General features: G+C 37.5%; 4 protein-coding genes across 10 annotated transcripts; 2 read left to right on the forward strand and 2 right to left on the reverse strand.

Moving 5' to 3' along the window:
* Positions 1-443: 443 nt before the first annotated feature.
* LOC116013641 (E3 ubiquitin-protein ligase RGLG2-like) lies at positions 444-4,828 on the reverse strand. Of its 6 annotated transcripts, none has more exons than XM_031253512.1 (12): positions 4,698-4,828; positions 3,608-3,999; positions 2,717-2,801; positions 2,497-2,637; positions 2,259-2,372; positions 2,075-2,172; positions 1,879-1,958; positions 1,642-1,747; positions 1,414-1,541; positions 1,074-1,311; positions 927-983; positions 444-827 (listed from the first exon to the last, which is right to left on the reverse strand). In XM_031253512.1, the coding sequence occupies exons 2-12, from the start codon at positions 3,893-3,895 to the stop codon at positions 747-749; spliced, it is 1,416 nt and encodes a 471-aa protein (XP_031109372.1). In that variant the 5' UTR covers positions 3,896-3,999; positions 4,698-4,828; the 3' UTR covers positions 444-746. The 6 variants fall into 6 exon arrangements, with proteins under 6 accessions (XP_031109372.1, XP_031109369.1, XP_031109367.1 ...); XM_031253509.1 differs by having other exon boundaries at positions 4,571-4,705; XM_031253507.1 differs by lacking the exon at positions 4,698-4,828 and adding an exon at positions 4,176-4,383.
* A 5,839-nt stretch (positions 4,829-10,667) lies between these two features.
* Positions 10,668-14,315, forward strand: LOC116012826 (probable methyltransferase PMT9). The gene is made up of 9 exons (XM_031252503.1): positions 10,668-10,821; positions 10,966-11,305; positions 11,427-11,591; positions 11,873-12,055; positions 12,133-12,730; positions 12,884-12,996; positions 13,097-13,317; positions 13,596-13,934; positions 14,061-14,315. Exons 2-8 carry the CDS (start codon positions 11,045-11,047, stop codon positions 13,894-13,896), a joined length of 1,842 nt encoding a protein of 613 aa, XP_031108363.1. The 5' UTR covers positions 10,668-10,821; positions 10,966-11,044; the 3' UTR covers positions 13,897-13,934; positions 14,061-14,315.
* An 82-nt stretch (positions 14,316-14,397) lies between these two features.
* On the reverse strand, positions 14,398-16,419 carry LOC116012827 (surfeit locus protein 2). The gene is made up of 5 exons (XM_031252504.1): positions 16,128-16,419; positions 15,717-15,814; positions 15,308-15,604; positions 14,927-14,975; positions 14,398-14,698 (listed from the first exon to the last, which is right to left on the reverse strand). Exons 1-5 carry the CDS (start codon positions 16,370-16,372, stop codon positions 14,620-14,622), a joined length of 768 nt encoding a protein of 255 aa, XP_031108364.1. The 5' UTR covers positions 16,373-16,419; the 3' UTR covers positions 14,398-14,619.
* Positions 16,420-20,530: 4,111 nt separating this feature from the next.
* Positions 20,531-23,262, forward strand: LOC116012684. Of its 2 annotated transcripts, none has more exons than XM_031252321.1 (2): positions 20,531-20,908; positions 21,641-23,262. In XM_031252321.1, exons 1-2 carry the CDS (start codon positions 20,843-20,845, stop codon positions 22,739-22,741), a joined length of 1,167 nt encoding a protein of 388 aa, XP_031108181.1. In that variant the 5' UTR covers positions 20,531-20,842; the 3' UTR covers positions 22,742-23,262. The 2 variants fall into 2 exon arrangements, with proteins under 2 accessions (XP_031108181.1, XP_031108182.1); XM_031252322.1 differs by having other exon boundaries at positions 21,644-23,262.
* Positions 23,263-23,331: the final 69 nt, after the last annotated feature.

The raw sequence follows: 23,331 nt of genomic DNA on the forward strand, positions 1-23,331 counted from the left end.
GCTCATGCTCATCAATGAAAGTGTATTATTCTTTTGCGAAACAGATTGGGTTTGGTGTTTGTTGGGCATTCAATGCTCTACCCGCCCACCTGATGGCTAGTGCCTAGTGGTTATCAATATCTGCACGTCACGTCCATGGACATTATTGTTGTTTATATTTCTAGCTATATATAATATACTCTTTTTTTTACGTTACCAGATAAAGTTTCACTCCATATTCCTTTCAGGACGATACACTATATATCTTCTAAGTTAAGAAACGTGGCTGCACTGCGGCAATATACAACCACTTTCACAGCATTGACGGCAAATGTTTCTCTCATGTAGACCATGGCTTCCCATCGTCATAATATATAGTCAACATCAGTACTTAACAATTAATGCTTGGCAGCAAAACATTAATTATTCTTAAACCAGTGATTTTCGCTAAATTATTCTTAAACTAGTCGAAATGATCGAATTAAATTTCACCTTCAAGTGGAGATAGATATACATACATATGACATCCGGACTGGACGGAACAAGATTAATACGGAGTAGTTTAATACACAACAATGTTAACCTAGGGTGGTCTAAACAAGGATACACAGTATGCTTATTTATCGAAGACATCCATCCCTTTCAATCATTCAGAAAACAAATCAAAAAATGCCAATCAACAAATGTTTACAACGCACAAACCAACCACTGCAAATACTATTCTGTCAGAGAAAGGGTTGAAAAATCTTGGACGAAAACTACATGGCTTAATACAGTTTTATCCTAGTTTGAATTGAACTGCGACATATTGGGCAGAGGTCCAGCTCTTTCCCGCAATCACAACACGTCTGCATGAACAGAAACATGAAAACTGTTACAATCATATTTATCTCTCAATCAACTTTCTTGAAGACCAACAAAGAAAGGAAATGAAATGCAATGCTAACCTGATGCCCACAACCAAAGGCCATATCTTTGGGATTAGTGAGGCAAATGGGGCAAACCTGTATAACAAAGGGAAAATGTATATTCGTAAGTAATAATCACCATAAGCAAAGATTGGAAGATGTCCATAAGCAAGAAAAGTGTGTTACCTGATTGTCGTAAGTAGAGACAGGTGCAGAAGGAGTAGGTTCACCTCTGGGATCATAGTAAGAACTTGAGGTGTGTGGAAAACTAGAAACTGTGCTAGCAGGGTCCTTGTAGTCATAGTAAGAACTTGAAGTATGCTGAAAACTTGTTCCCCTCGAGGGCTTTGAACCACTCAAAGAAGCCGGACCATACAGGGGAGGGGGAAGGGCAACCCTTCCAGGAGATTTACCTTTATGTTCACTGAAACAAGCAAACATTTTAGTTATAGCCCATACAAGCAACGGTTAGATGTGGGGAGTGGGACGGGAGGAGGGGTGGGCAGAAAGAGAGAAGAAGGCATACCCCAAGAGACCAAGCTCCATTGTGGCTTTATATTGTGAAGGAATTTCCATCAATGCTGAAAGGGCAAATTCTGTTTCTTTCCGGGACTGAGGTACTGATTTTGACATTATCTCGGTAAAATTGACAAACTGGATTTGAAGGCCGTAAATGATCAGCAAGACATATTCAAGGAATAGGTTGACGGTAAAATGGGGAAGTAAGTATTCCTGATAAGAAATCATAACTAACCTGAAAATTATCAAACTCCCTTGCTGGGATATTATCATCAAACTCCTTCATCATGTCCCAAGGTCCATCTCCAACCCCAACCAAAATAATAGACAGGGGAAACTTGCTGCAGAAACAAGGAAGCGGCACCAGCATGTCATTATAATGAAACTAAAGTATTAACAATACACATATATTGCCTATTGGAGAAAAATTTACATCTAGAAGGTTCACACATAAGAAAATCATACAAGATACCTTGCTTCTACAATTGCATCCACTGTTTTTTGTTCCTGTGGACTCAATTGACCACGCCCAGTATCAACACTACGGGTTACCTGTTTAAAAAACAGCAAACAAGATGAATGTAGTCACTACTGACCCAGAATTCAAACAAGGGCAGCAACAGATGGATCTGTGCACATCTAGTCTAGTTAATAACCAAAAAAAATACCTGTCCATCAGCAATGATTAATAGAACATGATACTGTCCTCCACTCTGCTCAACAATAGTCATAGCCATTTCAATGACTGGTGCAAAAGATGTTGGTCCTGAAAGCAAGAGGCTTAAGCTAATTAACGAAACAGCTTGCTTCTCTATTAAAGCAAGAATACAACAGGTGAAGTAGAATTCTGACCTGCAAGTTTTAGTCGGGGGACAATTTCCCTATATTGAGATAAAACTTCCTCAAAACCATTGCAAAATCTTTCATCAGGATAGAAACTGAATACATCTTGATCATGAGTTGATGCTGCAAATTGAAAGAAAGACATGATAACAAATAAATCTCACTGCCGATGCAATTATTCAACTAGAACAGAAACACAATAACATTTACAGTATAAAACAAAAAGCACAAAGACTCTTGTAAATACCATCTCCAAATCCAAAACAAGGGATTAAGTTATCATCATCAAAGGCAGCCAAAGTTTTCCCAATAATGGAGATTGCTTGCTCGTAGGGATTAAGACCATGTCCAATGTTATGTAAGCTTCGCCCACTGAATGACTTCTTACCTAAAAGTTTACAGGTGTCAGGGAACTCAGAATCACTTATTCTACATAATTAGCAATCTGATTAGATAAAATGTTTTACCCGTCCATTCATTGCTCTTTGTGAAATCAATACCAACAATAAGATTGGATGACTCCAGTCCAGCACGTGCAAGAGCTTCAGTTACCTGCAAAGAACAGTGTTTCATTGGTTGGCATCACAAACATTCTAAACATGTATACTACAGTGGTGTATAAGTGATTCAGAGAGAGAAAAATTGCCATGTTATGGTGATGAAAAAAACATCCTTAGGAAAAAAAACCCTGCAATCCTGCATACTAATATAAAATAGAGAGACTGAGGGAGAGATGTAGAATTGCACAATGGATAAGTGGATAACTAAAAATAATCTTTAATATGAGACATGAATGCCCGTCATTTCGAAGTGAGGAAATGTAACAGATTTTCATTCTTTGTAAATATGTATAACTCCAAGTAAAGCCCAAGCAATTCAGTAAGTGAACACTCATCTGTAATCAATTCTTCTTTCAGTGCCTAAAAATCAAACATTTTCAGCTTCAAGGCATTGTTCTATGCATACCATTTCATTCCCTGGCCTTGTGTATATGTCTCGCACCAAAAATGATATTAAGATGCCACACTTCTAATCTCCTTCACCTTCCTATGTGCATTACAGTCTTTATTTCCCAAATTATAAACAAATTTTCCTTTTAATTTTGTTTGCATAGACAAGGGCATAAGATGTCATGAGACAGTATTACTGTATAAGATTGACTATTAGTCCTTACATGGCACAAAAGAGGGTTCCCTTTATCAAATTGTCAGAAACTTTGACTTTGTTTAGAGTCTTTTCCTCAAGAGTAAAGTGTTCACACCATGTTTAATACGGAGTATATAACAGATTAATTAGTTAGTACAGATAAATGTAAACAGGCAACAAGATCCAGCATCTAAGGCTGCTTATATTCATACCTCCTCCAATGAATTGTAATTATCTGCAATCCTTGAATATTTCCGGTCAAGCCTCCTCTGCGGCGCATGATTCTGAGAGGCAAAATTTCGAGAAGGCGGGGGATATTGCTGCTCTTGGGGAGGAGGAGGGGCATATGAAGGATAAGCATGCTGAACAGGGTAATTGTAGCTTTCTTGTGGTTGTTGAGGCGGATAAGCTGTTTGAGGATATTCGTAATTCCACGAAGAAGACGAAGTTGACCTCGAAGCTTGCCTCCAACTATCGTCCCTAGAACTCTTCCCTCCCATCAATTCAATTACCGCTCCTATAACTCACTCTACGAAGATCCTTGATTTCTCAGATGGAAACTCTCAGCCGTCCAGAAACAAACACCACAACTAATCCGAAACACCTGTCGAAATCAATCGCCCAAAAACCCAATTACGTATAAGATTGACTAGGAGTTGGAGAAACACAATCAATGAATCAACGCACAGCAATAATTAGAAAAAGAAAAAAGAAAAATTCGCTTTCGCGGGATCACGGGTTCTTATAAGCCTACTTCAGAGATTCGGATATACCGGAGACCTCATATATAGTCGTATACTTATACGTGGCAGACAATCCAGAAGAGTTCGGCGGCTAAGACAGCAAAAAGAAAAAGACTTTTCCTTATACTGTAGTTTCCGGAAAGTCCCCCTCAACGACCGAGACGAATTTATATTAATTTTCCGGCCAAATGATAAAATCAAACATTTTCGTGCACAACATGCCTAAGAACCAATTCAGCACACGCAATTAGGTTTATTGCGTTGCAATTCACACCCAAATAAAAATGAAATAAACAGAAGAAGAAATGACTGAAAGAAACGTAGGTAGACCCACAACTTCCTATGCAAGTAAAGCAAACAAAATTATATATATAATTACAGTCAAATTTTGAGGTCGACTGTACGCAATGGTAATCTGACCTTCACACTTACCAAATTCAAAACTTAACCAGAACCAAATTCAAGACTTAACCAGAACGAACACAACTGAGATCTGAGCAGTTCATCTGCATTCTTTAAATATATGATGGAATGGCGAAGGAAGCCAGCGAGAACACACCTGGACAATAGAAAACGGAATCTCTACTGCATTTTCCTCGTGGTGTTGGCACTCGATTTTTCAAAATTGTTTGCGGGAAAATTGGTAGATCGAATTTCGAATCGTTTGAAAATTTTCAGCCTCGTTGGAAAAGAGTTGGGGGAAAAGGTGGTGAGAATCAAAATGGATGGAGAAAATTGAGCAAATTATATCGTGGACCGTGGTCCACAATGCATTGTGGACCGCGGTCCCAAAACGACGTCGTTTTAATTAATGAAAACAGACGGATGAATTCGCGCCACTCACTTTCTTTTCATATATACTGTACTTTCTTTTCATATATACTGCAGTTACATTTCAACACAACTGCAGTTACCTTTCAACACAACTGTAGTTACTTTTTGATATAACTACAATTTCATTCGATAATATAAAAACACAAAAGTGAAACTGTTATTCAGTATTTGTTCATATACACTGCAGTTACATTTCAACACAACTACAGTTACATTTTGACATAACTACAGTTTCATTCGATAATATCAAACACAAATGTGAAACTGTTATTCAGTATCTTTTCGTATACACTGCACTTTCTTTTCAACACAACTACAGTTACTTTTTGATATAACTACAGTTTCATTCGATAATATCAAAACAAATGTAAGGCAGTATCTTTTGGAATGAACTGTAGTGTCAATTACGGGGCTCCATCTCCCACTTACTAAAACGACGTCGTTTTGGGACCGCGGTCCACAATGCATTGTGAACCGCGGTCCACGATATAAGAACTGAGAAAATTGAACCATATTTCTGTTTATTTGTATGGGCTAATTGCTCTCAACCCCTTTGAGCTTAGATGATTTCATCTGTCCCCCAATATTTTTAAATGATTTTATCAAGAGTAAACTCAAGTTAAGATAGATCTAAGAGTTAGTATTGTCAACTTAGATCTACAACACTAGTTACATATATTGTTAGTGTTTTTTTTTTTTTTTTTTGGTTACGCAGCTGGATTAGTTTATGATATCAATTAATCAAAATGCGTTATGTTAGTCGATTTACAATAGATTATGTATTATGACACAAACTATTAAACATAAGACGAATTTCACCCATAACAAACATTTGGATATCAGTTGTAAACTTGTATGTAAATCATAGTAATTTGGTCACATTTGATGAACTATTTTACAATCACTTATATTCGATCTTATGGTATTTTCTTTGTATGGTACTCAAATAATAATAAAACTAATCATATTTATCTCAACTATTCATATTTCTACCTAATGAAAACAAATACCTTACCCCTACCTTTGATATGATTTGTACTACACAAGGCTAAAGTTCATCATGTAAAGTAGAAGGGTAAAGTTGAAGCTATTGACCATCTCACGGGTCTACAAGAAATGAATTTTTTTAGCAATAGAAATGATTGTTTTTATAATTACATATTTGTTTATTATACAATTTTTGCAGATTTAAAGGTGCGCAGGCACGAGGAAGTGTCTGGCCCGGCCTCCTCTCTCTCAATGATTTGGGTATATTAATATATGATATACTCTGTAATATATAAATCTAAAGAATGGCTCCTAAAAGTCCTCGTTCCTTTTAGTGGATTGTACTCCAAAGAGAGATTATTCTAAATCTGTTCTGCAATTTACACATGTCAACTCTTCATTGGTGCTCCCTCCACATCATAGTTATTTTCTGGGTTTATCTAACAATCATTTTTTGGAAAAGTATTTTCCTTAGTTTGTTTGAGCATCCACGTTAAGAAAGTTGATTATTGATAAGCTTTGAATGCCATTTTGATTCCTTTTGTCGAAAGGTTGGTGGAACTCACGGGATAGAGACCATTATATATTATCCAAACTTCCTCGTCTCTTCCATTTACTGATCCTTCATCTTAACATCGTTTTTTTTTATAATCCAAGTTAAATCACATCAGACGTTAATATTACATGATTAGTAATAATTTGTGATTGTTAATCTGCAGTGTAAGAGCACAAACAAAAAAAATCATTATTCATAACGTTTAATTTCTATTTATTTAACGCGCTTTTGGAGATGCACGTAGATTAGTTACGTTAATGCGCAAATTCAAACTATTTTTAGGTGGCTGTCTAATCATCATATTATAGATTCTAATTCTATCAAATAAAATGGATGAAAAATAAATGTGAAAACATTGCATCTAAGCTGGAATGTATGTATACAAACATTACACGTGCAGTTAGGCATTTGCATGTTGCTCAAACCTTCAGAATGGTAGCTCAACGACGCCAACGTTATAGGCAAAATATTTGCACGACATTATTATATATGACATGGTATGATATACTAAGATTTCATTGTTGATAATTAATATTCATGCTTATAGTATTTTATTTGGATGAACCAACTATAATGCTGCAAGCCTGCAATGTGCAACTAGCTTAAACAACATTGTTGGTGTATTCTATTAAATTATTCTGTTGTAAAACATGTTGTCATTTGATGTAACTTCATGGCATATATTATTTAGTGTTATACGCATGTGATGAGCTAATGAGTTAGTTAAAAACCTGCTGATAGATTAAGCTCGCTCTAACATAAATTTTCATCCGTGACCGCCCCAACTAGAGTCCTTACTGCACTGGGAGTGTTATTCGAAATTCTATCTCCAAAGTTGTTCTTATCCGTCCAGGAGTTCAATCCCTTCAAAGTTCTTACCCCTCCAAAGCTATAAATATCCCACACTATCCCAACACTTTTCACCACTCACCATCTTTTTCACCCCAAATTATTGAGATTCTCCTACTGAAATTCCCCTTCCTTTCCCCCTATATAAACCCTTTTACCCCCCTCATTTTTCCCCTACACCACAACATCACCTCTGAAATTCTTCTTCCTTTCTCCCTATATAAACCCTTTTACCCCCTTTATTTTTTACATCACAACATTACTTCCTCTCCCCTTTCTCTATACTCCAACCAACCAAAGCACCACCAAAACGCCGCCATCGACCGCCGGCTGCCGCCTAGCTGCCGCTGAGCGCCGAGCCGTTGAGGCCGACGCCGAGCGCCCTGCCGCCTAGCCGCCGCCGAGCGCCGAGCCGTTGAGGCCGAGCGTCCCGCCGCCTAGCCGCCGCTGAGCGCCGAGCGTCCGCCGTTGAGGCCGAGCGTCCCTAGCCCGTGTCACCCGCTCGAGTGCGTCTACCCCTTTGCGTCTCCCCTAGAGTCGGTTCGTAGTCCTTCCCCTCTCTTCACGTTCCAAACTTGGTTCCCTCCCAGCGTCTAAGTCTCGCTTAGCTTGCATGCACTCTCCTTCGTACGACCCGTGCAGCGGCGCTATTATTACGATCCAAACTTGGTTCCCTCCCGGCGTTTGGCGCTCAGCGGCGGCGGAGCACGGCGGTCAGTAGCGGTTCGGCAGCGGCCGACGGTCGGTGGCAGCGGCGTGCACGGCGGTTAGGCGGCGGCCGGCGGTCGATGGCGGCGTTTTGGTGGTGGTTCGGTGGTGCTTTGGTTGGTTAGAGTATAGAGAGAGGGGAGAGGAAGTAATGTTGTGATGTAAAAAATAAAGGGGGTAAAAGGGTTTATATAGGGAGAAAGGAAGAGGAATTTCAGAGGTGATGTTGTGGTGTAGGGGAAAAATGAGGGGGGTAAAAGAGTTTATATAGGGGGAAAGGAAGGGGAATTTCAGTAGGAGAATCTCAATAATTTGGGGTGAAAAAGATGGTAAGTGGTGAAAAGTGTTGGGATAGTGTGGGGTATTTATAGCTTTGGAGGGGTAAGAACTTTGAAGGGATTGAACTTGACACACTCTCATTTGTACCTATTTTACTTGTGTTTTTATTTAGGTTTTATAATTAATTGTGTATTAAAATGTTATCTCCAATGCTTTTTCCTTGTTATTTTATTTAAAGTGGTATAATGCTTGGTTTGAGTGTCTTTGGTGTGTTTAGTGCTGCATTATAACCACTTGGGAGCAAAAAGGCAATGCAAAGGAATCAAAAGTGTTGAGAAGTCAAAATGGGACCGAAAGTACTGTTCACCGCAGATTCTCGACGCGTCGAGAACATCTCTCGACGCGTCGAGACCTTCCAGAGAGCAATAAAAATTTCGCCATTTTATTCTCGACGCGTCGAGAAACATTCTCGACGCGTCGAGAATCCTGCCCAGGACACTATTCATCCCAGAACAAAATTCCAGATTTGTCCCTGTTTTGGATCCCACTATTTAAGGCTTCATTTCTCCCCAAACCCTACCTGTTGGCTGCTGGTTTTTGTCAGAAAAAGGGGAAAGAGAACAAGGAAAAGAAGCTTCATCATCTCCAAAAGCCAAAGAAGAAATCATCACAACTTTTGGAAAGGAGATCAAAGAAAAGAGCTTGGAGGCATCATTTGGGAGAATATCTTCCTTTCTCTTTTCTATTTTGAACTTTATTGAATAATTGTTGGATCTATTTTAGCCATGTTAGGCTAAACTTCCTTTTGGGATTTTTGGGTATAAAAGTGTTTATGAACCTATGTGCCTAGTTCTTATTTTGTTTTAATGAGATATCTATTTGGGTTTATTGCTTGTGTTGCAATTGTGATTTATGTTATTGATACTTGTAATTAGATGCATATGATTGCTTGTACCCTTGCTAGATTTGTCTATGAATCAAAGAGCACCCACAATTGCACTTGACTATTGTACCTCGAGAGAGGACAATTTGGTTAAGGGATATATTATGAATAGCTCACGAGAGTGAGTATTCCATTTGTGAATAGCCCACGAGAGTGGGTATTCCATTTATTGCTTAGTCCCGATCTTATATTGTGAATAGCTCACGAGAGTGAGTATTCCAATTACCGTATTTTGGGTTTGAGTTACGAGAGTAACCTTTCCCTTTTAGATGGCAATTTTCCACACTTGTTTAACCCAAATAATTATTTCACTTTAGATTGGCACTAGGTGATTAAACACTTTAACTCCCAAAAATCCCGCTTTTACCTCTTTGAATACAAAAACCCGTTTGCCTTATTTTAATTATTTTGTTTGCATATCCATAGATAATCATCCATTGTGAACGTAGGAATAGCTTCTTGCGAATATAATTAGTAACTAGTGCTTGATACCCCACTTCCCTGTGGTTCGATAACCCCGGAATACTCCGGGTATTTGTATGTGGTTTTATGCTACGACCAGAACTCCTGGACGGATAAGAACAACTTTGGAGATAGAATTTCGAATAACACTCCCAGTGCAGTAAGGACTCTAGTTGGGGCCTGGCAAATGGCATCCAATTTTTTTTTTTCATCTCCAACCATTTGCCCTGAGTTGTCACTGATTTAAGGATTGAACCATTAACCTTTGGTTAAGGATGAAAAAATCCTTTGTCACTCAACCACACTCTTCAGATTTGTATGAGTTCTTTTTTAGTTTCATTTTTGCACAAATACTAGTTTTATTATAACAACACTAAAGTATCATTTAACAATATACGCTATTGCATGAGCTCTGTTTTTTTGTTTTCTTTTTTTACACAAACTAATTCAATTTTAACAATACTAAAATATCATTTTAACTCAACTATAATTTTATTTGATAATTGTATTGAATCATAGTCCACATAGCATTGCGTGAACCATGGTTCACCGTATAACAACTGATATAGGGGTGGATTGGTTTGATCCATTATGCAATTGATGATGGGCCAACTGCGAAGCAAAATAGAATTTCTATGGACTCTCACAGTATTGTTAAATGTTAATGGGGCATTCAAAGTAAGAGTCGAGATTGGGGGCCCAACAGCACGCGGGCGCGTCACAAAATCGAGAATTCCCCAGACAAACAGTCACCGTTGGCGGTGGGTCCCTACACAGTACTCAACGCAGCAGACAGTATGCAAGTTGGTTAAAAGCGGGCCCCCCTCACAAATCCTTTTTGACCCCGTCCTATCGAAAAGACCAAACAACCCTCTGTCCATCAACGATTTCTTACCCAAATTGAGAAAAGGTCAACCGCATTTTTACCCTCAGCCAATAGCATTAGCATATCCACCCAAGCGCGCTTTATATCGTACTGGATCCCATCTGCTTAGGCTCAGCCTCCTCGACCACCTCAAAAAAGCGAGTAAACACTGACCCCTGCAGAACGGCGCTCAACCGCCGGTATTTCTTGGCCGTTGTGCACTTTCAACTCCATTTCCATTTTCTGCAAATTATGCGTATACATTCCCGAGGATTTCTGTTTATTTTGAGCTCGATTCCGTAAAAGGAAAACTCGGAATGATGATTCCTTGCTTTGTCTTGCAGATATGGATCTTCAGCCAAGGGTTAATTAGCTTAGAAGCAATCGCCGTCTGCTATCAGAGCCCTAGTTGCTGGTAGATATATGTATGTCCGAGAAGAAGCGAAAATGAAGCATAAGAGAGACGTTCTGCATTCCGCGAAGCTGCTCAAGTACATTCTCATTGGATTGATTGTGTTCCTCGGTTTGGTTTGTCTCTATAATGGTTCTGTCGTCGCTCCCGCGCTGTCAAAAGGCTTTGACACGTTCGACGATGGCTCTGATCCCGTTACCGCTAGAGGCGATGACGTCGAAGACTGGATTGATAATATGGAACACAGCCTGGAACTCCCCAAAAGAATTCATGTATGAGTCTCGAGTTTTTGTCCTTTGCATTAAATATACACGTAGCCAAGTGGTCCTTATAGCCGCGTGTCTAAGCGTACGTTCCTTGATTGTTAATTGATTGATTATTTTCTTTTTGTAGGTCTGTGATATGAGATATTCGGAGTTGATTCCATGTTTGGATAGGAATTTCATATATCAATCCAGGTTGAAGCTGAACTTGACTTTGATGGAGCATTACGAGAGGCATTGCCCACCTCCGCAGCGTCGTTACAATTGCCTCGTTCCTCCGCCGGTTGGTTACAAGGTTAGTAAGTCATTCGTTTTCAGTGATCTTATTTTATGAATCGTACAAAAAAAAAAAAAGATTACTATTTTACTCTGTTGTGGTAAAATTCCGTGTCAAATGGGGATAAAAAACCAATTTCAATGTTAATTAATGTAGTCTGGTCTAGCTTGTTTTTGCTCATGTTTCCCTTGGAATTCTTTTGTCCTCTTGGTGTAGACAGATAGTATGCTAACTTTAAGAACTTTGCCAAGTTTCTTTCTGTTGAATTTGATGCCGATGAGTCATTGTTAGATGTTCAGATTCCAATTAGATGGCCGGCCAGTAGGGACCAAGTGTGGAAAGCAAACATACCCCATACGCATTTAGCAACAGAGAAATCAGACCAGAACTGGATGGTGGTTGAGGGAGACAAAATAAGGTTTCCTGGTGGGGGAACGCATTTTCATTATGGAGCTGACAAGTACATCACATCTATTGCAGCGGTATTTCATCTGTTCCTAAATGTGGTTTGAACTGATCACTGACAATTAAAAGTAACTGTTTTACTCTACTTCTGTAGATGCTCAAAATTCCTGGTGATCAAAAGCTCAGTAATGGTGGAAAGATAAGAAATGTACTTGATGTGGGTTGTGGTGTTGCTAGCTTTGGGGCATATCTTCTGTCACACAATATCATAGCTATGTCAATTGCTCCAAATGATGTACATGAGAATCAAATACAGTTCGCCTTGGAGAGAGGGATTCCATCTACATTGGGTGTCTTGGGCACCATGAGACTGCCTTATCCTAGTAGATCATTTGAGTTGGCACATTGTTCCCGTTGTAGGATTGACTGGCTCCAACGAGATGGCATTCTTTTGTTAGAACTGGACAGATTGCTTCGTCCTGGTGGATATTTTGTATACTCCTCACCAGAAGCATATGCACATGATCCTGAGAACCAAAGAATAGGGAATGCTATGCATGAACTTTTGAAAAGATTGTGTTGGAGAGTGATTTCAAGGAGAGACCAAACAGTGATATGGGCTAAATCTCTGAGTAATAGCTGTTTTACAAAGAGAAATCCAGGAACGCTACCTCCCTTGTGCAGCTCTGATGATGATCCTGATGCCACTTGGAATGTGCTTATGAAGGCATGCATTACTCCCTACTCACCAAGTAAGTACAAGAGGCAAGCAGTAATGGTCCAAATATTCCTTTTAGATATATAATAATCCCTAGTGATTCCAAAGAGATGAACATAAATATTTTACCTTACAAATTGTTATTTTGGCACTAGTTATTTATTATTTTTTTTTTTTGTTAATGCAGAGATGCATCGGGACAAAGGGAGTGGACTAGAACCTTGGCCACAGAGGCTTACAGCAGCACCTCCTCGCTTAAAAGAAATTGGTATTAGTATAGAAGAATTTCAAAAAGACACTGTAAGTTTCTTGAATATCAGGAGTATGCCATCTTGAAATTTCCACTATCCAATTGCTATTATGTTTGGTCAATGTTGTGATCTTGTCAGTTATGATACAGAGTGTATGGCATGATAGAGTTCTTGACTATTGGAAGCAAATGAGATCTGTTGTGCAGAAGAACACCTTCAGAAATGTTATGGACATGAACTCAAACCTTGGTGGATTTGCTGCTGCCCTCAAAGACAAGGATGTTTGGGTGATGAATGTTGCTCCTGTCAATGCATCTTCTAGATTGAAAATTGTTTATGATCGAGGCTTAATGGGAACTGTTCATGATTGGTAAGTAATTTTCTTAGTACTACTATCTTTACACAATAACGAGCTGTATGGTTGAATTAAGTGGTATTTGGTTGCTCTTTTTCTTTTTTAATATGTAAAGAAGCATAAGAGTGATATTCTTTTCTTTGTATAACACATCATAAACTCAAATGGCTAGGAACAATTCACTTAATAAAAACAATGTGTAATCCATGCTTTAGTTTAATCAATAGTTTTGTTTGGTTTTAGACATTGTGTAATAATATCAGTGACATGGACTAATCATCATTGATATTCAGGTGTGAATCATTTTCAACATATCCACGCACTTTTGACCTACTTCATGCCTACGTAGTCTTCTCAGACATCGAGTCTCATGGCTGTAGCACAGAGGATCTACTTATTGAGATGGACCGCATGCTACGGCCAGAAGGATTTGTCATTATAAGAGACACACTTCCTGTTGTAAACCATATAAGAAAGTTCCTGAAAGCATTACAGTGGGATGGCTGGGTATCAGAGGTTGAACCTCGGGGTGATGCTCTCTCATTGACCGTTGAAGAAAGAGTTTTAATTGCAAAAAAGAAAATGTGGGAATAGGATCTTACGGTGCTGCGAATTTGATTCCTTGAAACAAGGTAGGAAATCTTCTGTATGTTGTTGGTCAAGTTTTAATTGACATGCCTCCCTAATTTAATGTTCTTTACTACATATTGTTTCATCAGACTCGGTCCTTGCTGATATAAGCTTTATTATATTTTCAGGAATGGATGGCAGGACCTTGATATAACACTTAACATCCAAAGGATGACGATATTTTCAATTGTGATTCGAGATCAAGAATGATTGTTAAGCATCATCCAACAATGTCAAATTTCACTATTAAATTGTTAGCAAGTTGTAAATTTTGAAACCTATGTTGAGGGATAGCAAGCAAATTTCATGGGAGAACCAAGTGGAAGTGGTTTCTCCCCTTTGTTCTTATTGATCACCAAGTCCGACAACCTTTGTATGCAAAATTGGTAGTGTTGTCAGGCCTCAAAGATTAGATTAGTGGATTTAAACATTATCGTTTATAATTGACAGTAACAACTGCTGATATAATATAATGGCGGACTTAATCTAAAAATTCAGGCTTTCGTTCCAAAAAGTGTCCGAGAAAACAGAATCACCATATCAGAACGCCAAGCAAGTACACATTTCTGTTTCCCTCAGGTAAAAAAATTTAGAGTACTGATTAAAGAAAAAACAGAACTTGGGAGTCACTGCTGTGCTGAAACTCGTTCCTGCGAAGAAATTCAATTTAACTTAGATCAATTCTCATCACGAAGCATTTGTCTTCTTCTTCTTCTTCCTTCGAGCAAAGCTGCTGGGTCCAATCTCAAGGGTCATTCGCTTTGTCCTTCAAAGCAAACAAACAAACTTATCAACACTTGAAACTCCAATGCCTCTTTCTCTTCTGATCTAAGAAAACAACTTAAAAAGCAGGGGACCAAGGAAAAAGGATTCCTTTTTCATCTACTTGAAATACACCTTAATACTCATGGCCTCCTATCCGGATATAACTTCTACACATGATAAACGAAATGCATACCAAGATTCATGAAAAGTAAACAAGTTTTGAACATACTGCTTAGAGAGTTCTCCTGCTTCATGGGTAGCCTCTTCAATCAATTCATCTGGTGGCAAAACAAGAAATATTGAGACAACGTAAGAACAGGTTTTGCATGAACTCCTTTGATAGTAACCTAAAACTTCTTCAATCCTATATTTATGTGAAGAAAGATCAGGAGTCAACAGAGGCAAATGATTTAAAATTTGTACCAAATTGCCTGTTAGATCAAGAGATGGTAGTATGGTACCACTTTTTTAAATAGTAAGTACCATGCAGGACTCATCTGAATATTTCCTTAATAAATAATACTGCGCTGAATCACTAATAATTCATTTTCATTGGTTAAATAAACCCTTTGCCCCTGTTAACAGAATTGGATTCAAGTGCAGTGCATACCTTCACCATTAGCATCATCATTTTCTGGTTCTGACTCCGAGCCAGAACCCCATCGGTTTCCCCCATCATCAAAATCCCAACGTTCTCCAACTGGAGGCATCCAGAACTCAGCTTCTTCTGGATCACTGTCATTCCCAGTAATATCCCTCATTTCAGATACAATATTGGTAGCATTTTCTGCTTTCTCCTTTTTCTTTTTCTTCAAACTACTGGATTTCTTCTTTGGCTTTTCCTGTACTTGTTCAATTTTCTCTTCTACCATTCGATCTGGCATTTCCTGCTCAGCTTCCTTCTTCTCTGTTTTAAATTTTCAGTACATCAAAATTCATACTACACTGAATTCTAGCTCACAAGTCTCAATAAACTGTTGTATAGACTAAGCCAAACATTTGAGAAAGAGGTCACAGACCTAACATTCTGAGGAAGCGTTTCCCATTAATATGCTTCCAAATATGCTCCTCAGATTTGTTAACAGTGAGGCCTGTCAACTTACATTTCAATTTTGACCTGCAACAATCACACAACAAACTAACATTCAGCACAGAGCACCCGAAACACACCCCATATAGATCACCAGTAATATCAGATGTGAATACAATAATGTTAAATAAACTGTAACTAGATTCAATTACAAACATTTCATTTTATCTGCTAACTGAACATTGTCGATAATTTTCCGAGGATCATAACTTAAAAGCACAAACTGTAACAAGGAATTTTCAGTTGAAAATGGTCATATGTAGTTATATAGAGGGAAAATATCAGCAAATTCAGATGCTATAGTAAACGATAAACCTAGAATAAGGGGAAAGGGAATTACTTGGAAAGAGGATCCTGAGAGAACATATTGAGAGGGGGCTTTTTACTAGCCAGAGCAGCATCGATGAGGCCTAAACGGCAGTGCTTGCTCCGAGCATACGAATCTCTGGCATGAGCCGGGAGCTCGTGGCCCGTCTCCACGCACTTGAAGCGGCCATTCTCCAGTTTCTTGAAGGTCGGTTCGCCCAATAGGTTTTGCCCTTCCTTCTCGCCGCTTTCAGCTCCTCCGCCCTCTTCCTTCGCCATTGCAATTTGCAGCGCTGTTCAGTATCAGCCTTAGCCCTTTAGGGCGAATGTATACGGATTACAATGGCGGCAGAGTGTAAGAATTCGTCAGCAATCTTGTACGCAAAACGCCGTCGTACCATTCGCGTCACCAATGGGCTCTTAAGTCACTAGTTAGTTAATCCGAGTATTCTTTAAATCTGATAGGCCCAGACTGTTACCGGGTCTTGAATATGGACCGGGCCATACTGCATTACGCGAACAATTAATTTAGTAATAATAAGTTTCAAGTTCAACTCGATCTCAATTGGTCATCTCGTTTGAACCAATCAATTATAGACAATAGTCACTATACAATCTTCACCTAAAATATATCTTCAATGCTTGGCTTTCTCGTAAATGAAGATTTCAAATATTTTTCCTTCTATGCTCCTATTCAAACTTCACAATTTACTAATAAACATGTAACCCATTGATACTTTTTAAAATATTTTAAGATTTAGAGTGCAATTTGGGGGGAAGAAGAGAAATATATAAGTTTTATGCAAAGTAAGAATAAATTTTAATAAAACTATTGAAAGTGCTATTTCATTAACAATTTGTGAGCTAAAAGTCGTATACATATGGACTTTATGGGTTTACATTCAATATTTAAATTCCTCTTCCTATGCAATCGCATTAATTGTTGCTTCAAATGTCAAACATCTTCTTTGAACTTCTCAACTATTAGCTCCGTTAATTAACCTTAAATTTATAGGACTTTGCATCTAGAGTTACTGTAAAGATAAATTGCAAGTTGCATAATCAATTCTTACATTATATTATCTTGAACCTTTTTTTTTTTTTTCATGTTTCTTATGTCACATTGTCGCTTTCAATCATGACATCAAATCAAGCGACGAATCATTACGCTAAGCTCCGAAAGGAACTTTTCAATTATTTTTATTTTCATTATGATCATATGAGCTCTAAAACATTAAAAATAATTATTAATTGAATTTTTGAATTTGTTTTCTTGTTAGAATTCTATCATGTAGACCTATAGGGGCTATAGGCGCATTGAGTACTTTTTTAGTATAAAAATTTAGTTTTAAATATGCATGAAAACAACTTGTCTTTATACTTAGCTTCTTGTAATTTGTTTCAAGAAGTTTGAGTTTAGATCACATTTTTTTTCCTAAGTCAATACTGAATAGCTGTAGGCAATCCAACTTGCTTTCGTCTTTCTAAGTAATTCTATAATGCACACTCCACAATTGACAATGGCCTCACTCAAGAATATATTTCTGCCAACCCATGTGAGGAGGTGAGTACGACAGATGGGAAGTCTATCCTAATTAATCGGACAATTATGAACAACTTAAAAATATTTAATTCTTTGTGATATTTTATTAATTAGGGTCATCCCAACTTTGAACTAAAAATACTTTAATATGACATTATTCTAAAATAATTAAGCATAATGTATCTGCGGAATTTCTAATTACTGGTGAACTGAAAGCTAAGGGTGCAAAAAGTGGCGCAACTTTTCCGTCGTCATATCAGCCAAACTTTAAACCATAAATATAATAATAATAGATATGTATGTTACGCATCACTAGGAGGGAAGTAAAGCTATAAAACATATATTATGCCTTTTTTGAAAAGCCCATCTAAACAACACCAACTTCAACTTAGGTAGGTAAGATATGGGTTAGACTACTTAGCTTGTAACTTTTGATCTGATAGATATATACAGCATGCAACATAAAGTGAAATACATGCGTGTTAGAGACATTATTGGTACCAATTGGCAGCATAATATATCCCATTATCTAATATGAATTATATGATGAGTTTGACAGATGGTTGCGCTGATGATGATAATGTTGATTCATCAATTCAATTCCGGCAGTCAAGGTTGGTCACTGTCTAGCTGCTAAATCCTTTAACGTTGTTTCTGAGTTGCAAGTAATCAACAGTGCATAGTACGTATGTATAATGTCGCATGCATATTGTCGTCTTCTTCCGATCCAAATATATATATATATATTTCTCCACACATACATTATATTATTTATTATGTATTTCGTCATCAGCGTACCCGGGCTTTAATTTTTGAAGACTTGTCAATTCCTTTATGCAGTCCGGGCCGGGCGACCACTGCAGCGGGCCACTAATTACGTACTTTTGATCCTCCACCAAATGCGCGCAGAAATTATATATATTGTCATTTTGCGGTGGAGAAAAATACAAAGCTCAGAATATTCATGCGTAGATACCTATACTACCTAGCTAATTCTGTCTTAAGGGGGACGGACAGACTACGAATTGAAGTTAAGGTTTGTGTAGTTCAATTCGATCTGGTCCCCATTGCATGCATAATTCGGGCATTTAGATAACGTTAATCCGGCGTCAGTTTCCCAGAAGTTGCCCACAAGCAACCTAACTCCAAGTGGTACAGCCTAGCCATCCCATTTTTATATATATGCACACACCCTACCCTGCATACATTGCATATACTCTTATCTATTGAGTGTGTCCCAAATTCCAATTATTTCAGTTTTAAAATTACATCTGGTCTAGTCCACGCACCATACTTCACGTCCATTGCCTATATGTTACGTTTGACAAAATCAAAATCCAATGTGTGTATATATAATGCTAAATTAAGGACAACCTCAATCGAATTAGTTCATAGTTGATTTCGTAACCCGCTTATTGACATTCATAATTTAGCTAGGTTAATTAGCTTTAGATAACGTGATCTACCTTTTTGTGGTCCTTATCAATTACATGGCCGGCCTTAGCTTCCAATAGTAGCTATTTGGGATACTAATGCTTGACTATTGTGAATGTCGTTTTTGCATACAGTTCAAGTTGTATATATTTATGAAATGTAATGTGGTTCAAGAGTTTGGAATTGACTTAATAAATTAATTTGTAAATAGATTATATTATTATATTATTAAAGGCAAATCAATTGAGATATGTATATTATATTATATTATCGATCTCATTGTAATTATATTGTAATATTATATGAGTTCATAAGAAGATTTGACCACTGCACTTGGTTGGATGCTACCATGTCATTAGATGCTAATTATTTACCAACTCATGAGTCATCACTTAAATGCTACTTCAAAAATCATGAATAGCTAGCTTAATTAGTTTTTGGGATATGGTTTGTCATGGATACATGAATTGGACTCGACCAAGTCAATCAAGAGGGTTGACTTCGAAATGGCAAACTATATAATATAATGTTTCTGTTCTTGGTCATCAATATATATTATATATTATGTTCCACTTAAAATGATGGAAATAGTAAAAAACCTGCATGTGAAACCAAAATTTGATGAGACGCCCACAGGCTATAAACCATACATATATGCGCCTGTGCGTGACCTGGTGGGCATAATATATGGCCACAATTAACAAAACATCCATCCTATGTAGTTTCCATCTTCCACTCATTCACTGGACACCGCACGTACACTTTCTTCTTCCCATTCCCACCTGTCCTGTTGTCCTCTTAATCATGTTTTTAATGATCACAATATTCATATTTATTTATTGTGTTATTCAATATCTTATAATTTACTCACAAAGTATTCTTAATAACAAGTTTTTGTTTTAAATATACTAGAAGAAGGATATTAATTATATCATTTCTAATAAAGTATGAATAAAATTGAATATAAAGGGCATTCGATGTATGTATACATACATAAATAATGATGTATGCATGTGTGATTGATAGATTGCGTAAGTAATAAATTAATTTATTTTTTATAATTGATAAGTTAATTAGTAAAGGTTTTAACTTATAGATCAGAGTTGGCCTGGTAAATGCCATAGAGTGAATTCATTTATAGAATCAGTCTTGGGTATTTTGACTTTAAGGGTTGATATACGGACTTTATTACAATGTAAAATATGTATTGTTTTTGCTGAAAATCGTACTTATAATCTCTTATTTAGAAGGGTTACTCTGTGCCATTAAACGATAGAGTTAGGGGCAATAGTTAAATTTGTTGGAATGGATAAAATTAAGATGCAGGGGAATATTTATAACCAACTATACAATGTGGGGATGTCCGTATAGAAATAGTCGTCGTCATTGGTTCGATTCTATTCCAATATTAATAATATATGGGTTTTTTTAATATTGGAATCCTAAGAGTATAATCTTCTATCATTCCCTCTCCCTATTTATATTCTCTCTTCCCACCCTGAAACTCCATGATAGGAAGAGAGAGAATCAACCTGTATATACCGCTAAACCGATGCCATTTGGGGGAGACCGATAGAGAATAACACAACTACAACAACACCAACGTTTCTTGTACAAAGTTTCGCTTTTTTCTTTACCATATTTAGCGGTGGGGGTTTGATCGGGGTTTTCAATTCCATTCCGTGTCTTTGAGTTTCTCTGCTTTTTAATTTGGGGAGAACGAAGGCTCCAGAACAGGCATTTTTGGAAAGTTTTTGAGAATTTGTGTCCTCATGATTTCCGGTGACTATTATAACTCTAAGAAGAGAGACGATATATGTGAAGATGTTTGCGGCCAGGTATTCATGGATCCACCTTTTTTTCTTTTTATTTTCCTTTCAAAACGTAATCTTTTCCGCGTAAGCCATTCGTCACTGTAAATTTGAAGTTTTCGATTCGTTGTTATTTCTTTGTTTGTGTATTGGGAAGTGGGTATCGATAATTTCCAGTTTTTATTGAATACTATAATATAAAACATGTCCTTGTTTTATTCTCGCTCGAAATTGTTGGAATTTGCAGATTGTTTGTACATTAGAATGTTGAATTTGAGGGTTATGTCTTGTTCTAGGAACTCCTTTGTATTCTTTTCCAGATATCTTTGTTTATTCTTTCTCTTTCTGAGGCTTTATTTTGTTTAATTCTGAAGTCAATGCAGGCTATAATCTCAATCCTTTATGATTGGGGATGCTTTTTCCATGCAGTGGGACCGTTCTATTACAAAATACTACTAGGCACTAGGGGACTATGGTGTGACCTGTTATTCTACAAGATATTATGAAATTTCATTACTGCAAATATTGCTTTTATGTAGTATTCAGAGAAGTTAAAGTAATACCCATGCTTTGAAGGTTTAGTTTTGGACATTTAATGATAATTTGACATTTCAAGTATCAAAACTTTTAAATAGTTGAATGAATATATGTAGTTTTCTGGAGTTTAATTTTCAAAGACACACACAATTCAGGTCTCTTTTTTTTTCCCAAATTGCTTGACTGTTTTGGGCATTTGATCACATTGGTGTTGTTATGCAGCAGGATTACCCGGGGGTACCGACCATGTCAAGAGTAAGGTGCATGCTCCGAGGATTGGATTTAAGGAGTATTATCTTTTTGTTTGTAGTTGTTCCAACATGTGTGCTCGGTATATATGTACATGGACAGAAGATTTCCTATTTCTTCCGGCCACTTTGGCAGTCTCCTCCTAAGCCATTCATTCATGTAACTCACTATTATCATGAGAATGTGTCGATGGAGACTCTCTGCAAGCTACATGGTTGGGGAATTCGTGAATATCCAAGGCGTGTCTTTGATGCAGTTCTTTTCAGTAATGAAGTAGACATGCTTGCAATCAGGTGGCAAGAATTGTATCCGTACATTACACGTTTTGTTCTCCTTGAATCAAACTCAACGTTTACTGCTTTGCCCAAACCCCATGTTTTTGCAATGAACCGGGAAAAGTTTGAATTTGTTGAGCCTCGCTTGACTTATGGAACAGTTGCGGGTAGGTTTAGGAAGGGTGAAAATCCATTTGTTGAGGAGGCATATCAGAGAGTAGCGCTTGACCAGCTTTTGAGAATAGCGGGTATAGAAGACGATGATTTGCTCATAATGTCTGATGTTGATGAGATCCCCAGCAGGCACACAATTAACCTTCTACGATGGTGTGATGATATTCCCCCAGTTTTACATCTTCAGTTGAGGAATTATTTGTACTCTTTTGAATTTTTAGTTGATCAGAGCAGCTGGAGAGCTTCTGTTCATAGGTATCAGAGTGGAAAGACTAGGTATGCACACTTTCGTCAAACTGACTACGTTTTAGCAGAATCTGGTTGGCACTGTAGCTTTTGTTTCCGCCACATAAGTGATTTTATATTCAAGATGAAAGCTTACAGCCACACTGATCGGGTAAGGTTTTCACATTTTCTTGACCCCAAAAGGATTCAAGACATCATTTGCAAAGGGGCAGATTTGTATGACATGATTCCAGAGGAATATACTTTCAAGGACATTATTGGGAAAATGGGCCCTATTCCTCATTTTTATTCTGCAGTTCATCTTCCTTCTTATTTACTGAACAATGCTGATAAGTACCAATATCTTCTACCCGGAAATTGCAAAAGAGAAGCTGGTTAAGTTTGTATTCTACAGTGAGGCATTATTTCTTGACATGGGAGGTTTATGTTGCACCATGATGATATTTTATCATGCACTTGCTGACTGGTGTGGATGTATTCTGAGTCATAGTACCTTAATCTCCGACAAAACTTAGGTTATTTTTGAAGGGAAACACGTGGATTTCTTGGTCAGTCAGTTCTTTAACTGTGTTGCTGGGTAGCGATTATTTGACATGCTTACAGGCCAATGGCTTACAAATTCTTCAAGTGAGGATCTTGCTTAGGGAAGGAAGTCTCATTTAGTGTTTAGAGAAACTTGCTTACATTTCCCATATTTCAGACCAGATCATAACTTAAATGACACTTCTCTCACTTTTTTTTTGGTAGCAGGAAATTTTTTGTTTCCCCTATTTTCCTAGAGAGTAACATGTATTCCTATTATAAATTGTGCTCAAGTTCTGTTTGAAACTGTCTTTTGTGTGAATGTAAATTCTTATGTAAATTGTCAATGGATTTTGAACTTAGGCTACTGTTTCTTGACTGGTGTAAGACTTAATGTGTATAATGTGTGCTTCCCAGACAATCAGATATATACACTAAAAGCGGCAA

The sequence above is a fragment of the Ipomoea triloba genome, chromosome 3 (genome assembly GCF_003576645.1).
Source record: "Ipomoea triloba cultivar NCNSP0323 chromosome 3, ASM357664v1".
Taxonomy (NCBI): domain Eukaryota; kingdom Viridiplantae; phylum Streptophyta; class Magnoliopsida; order Solanales; family Convolvulaceae; genus Ipomoea; species Ipomoea triloba.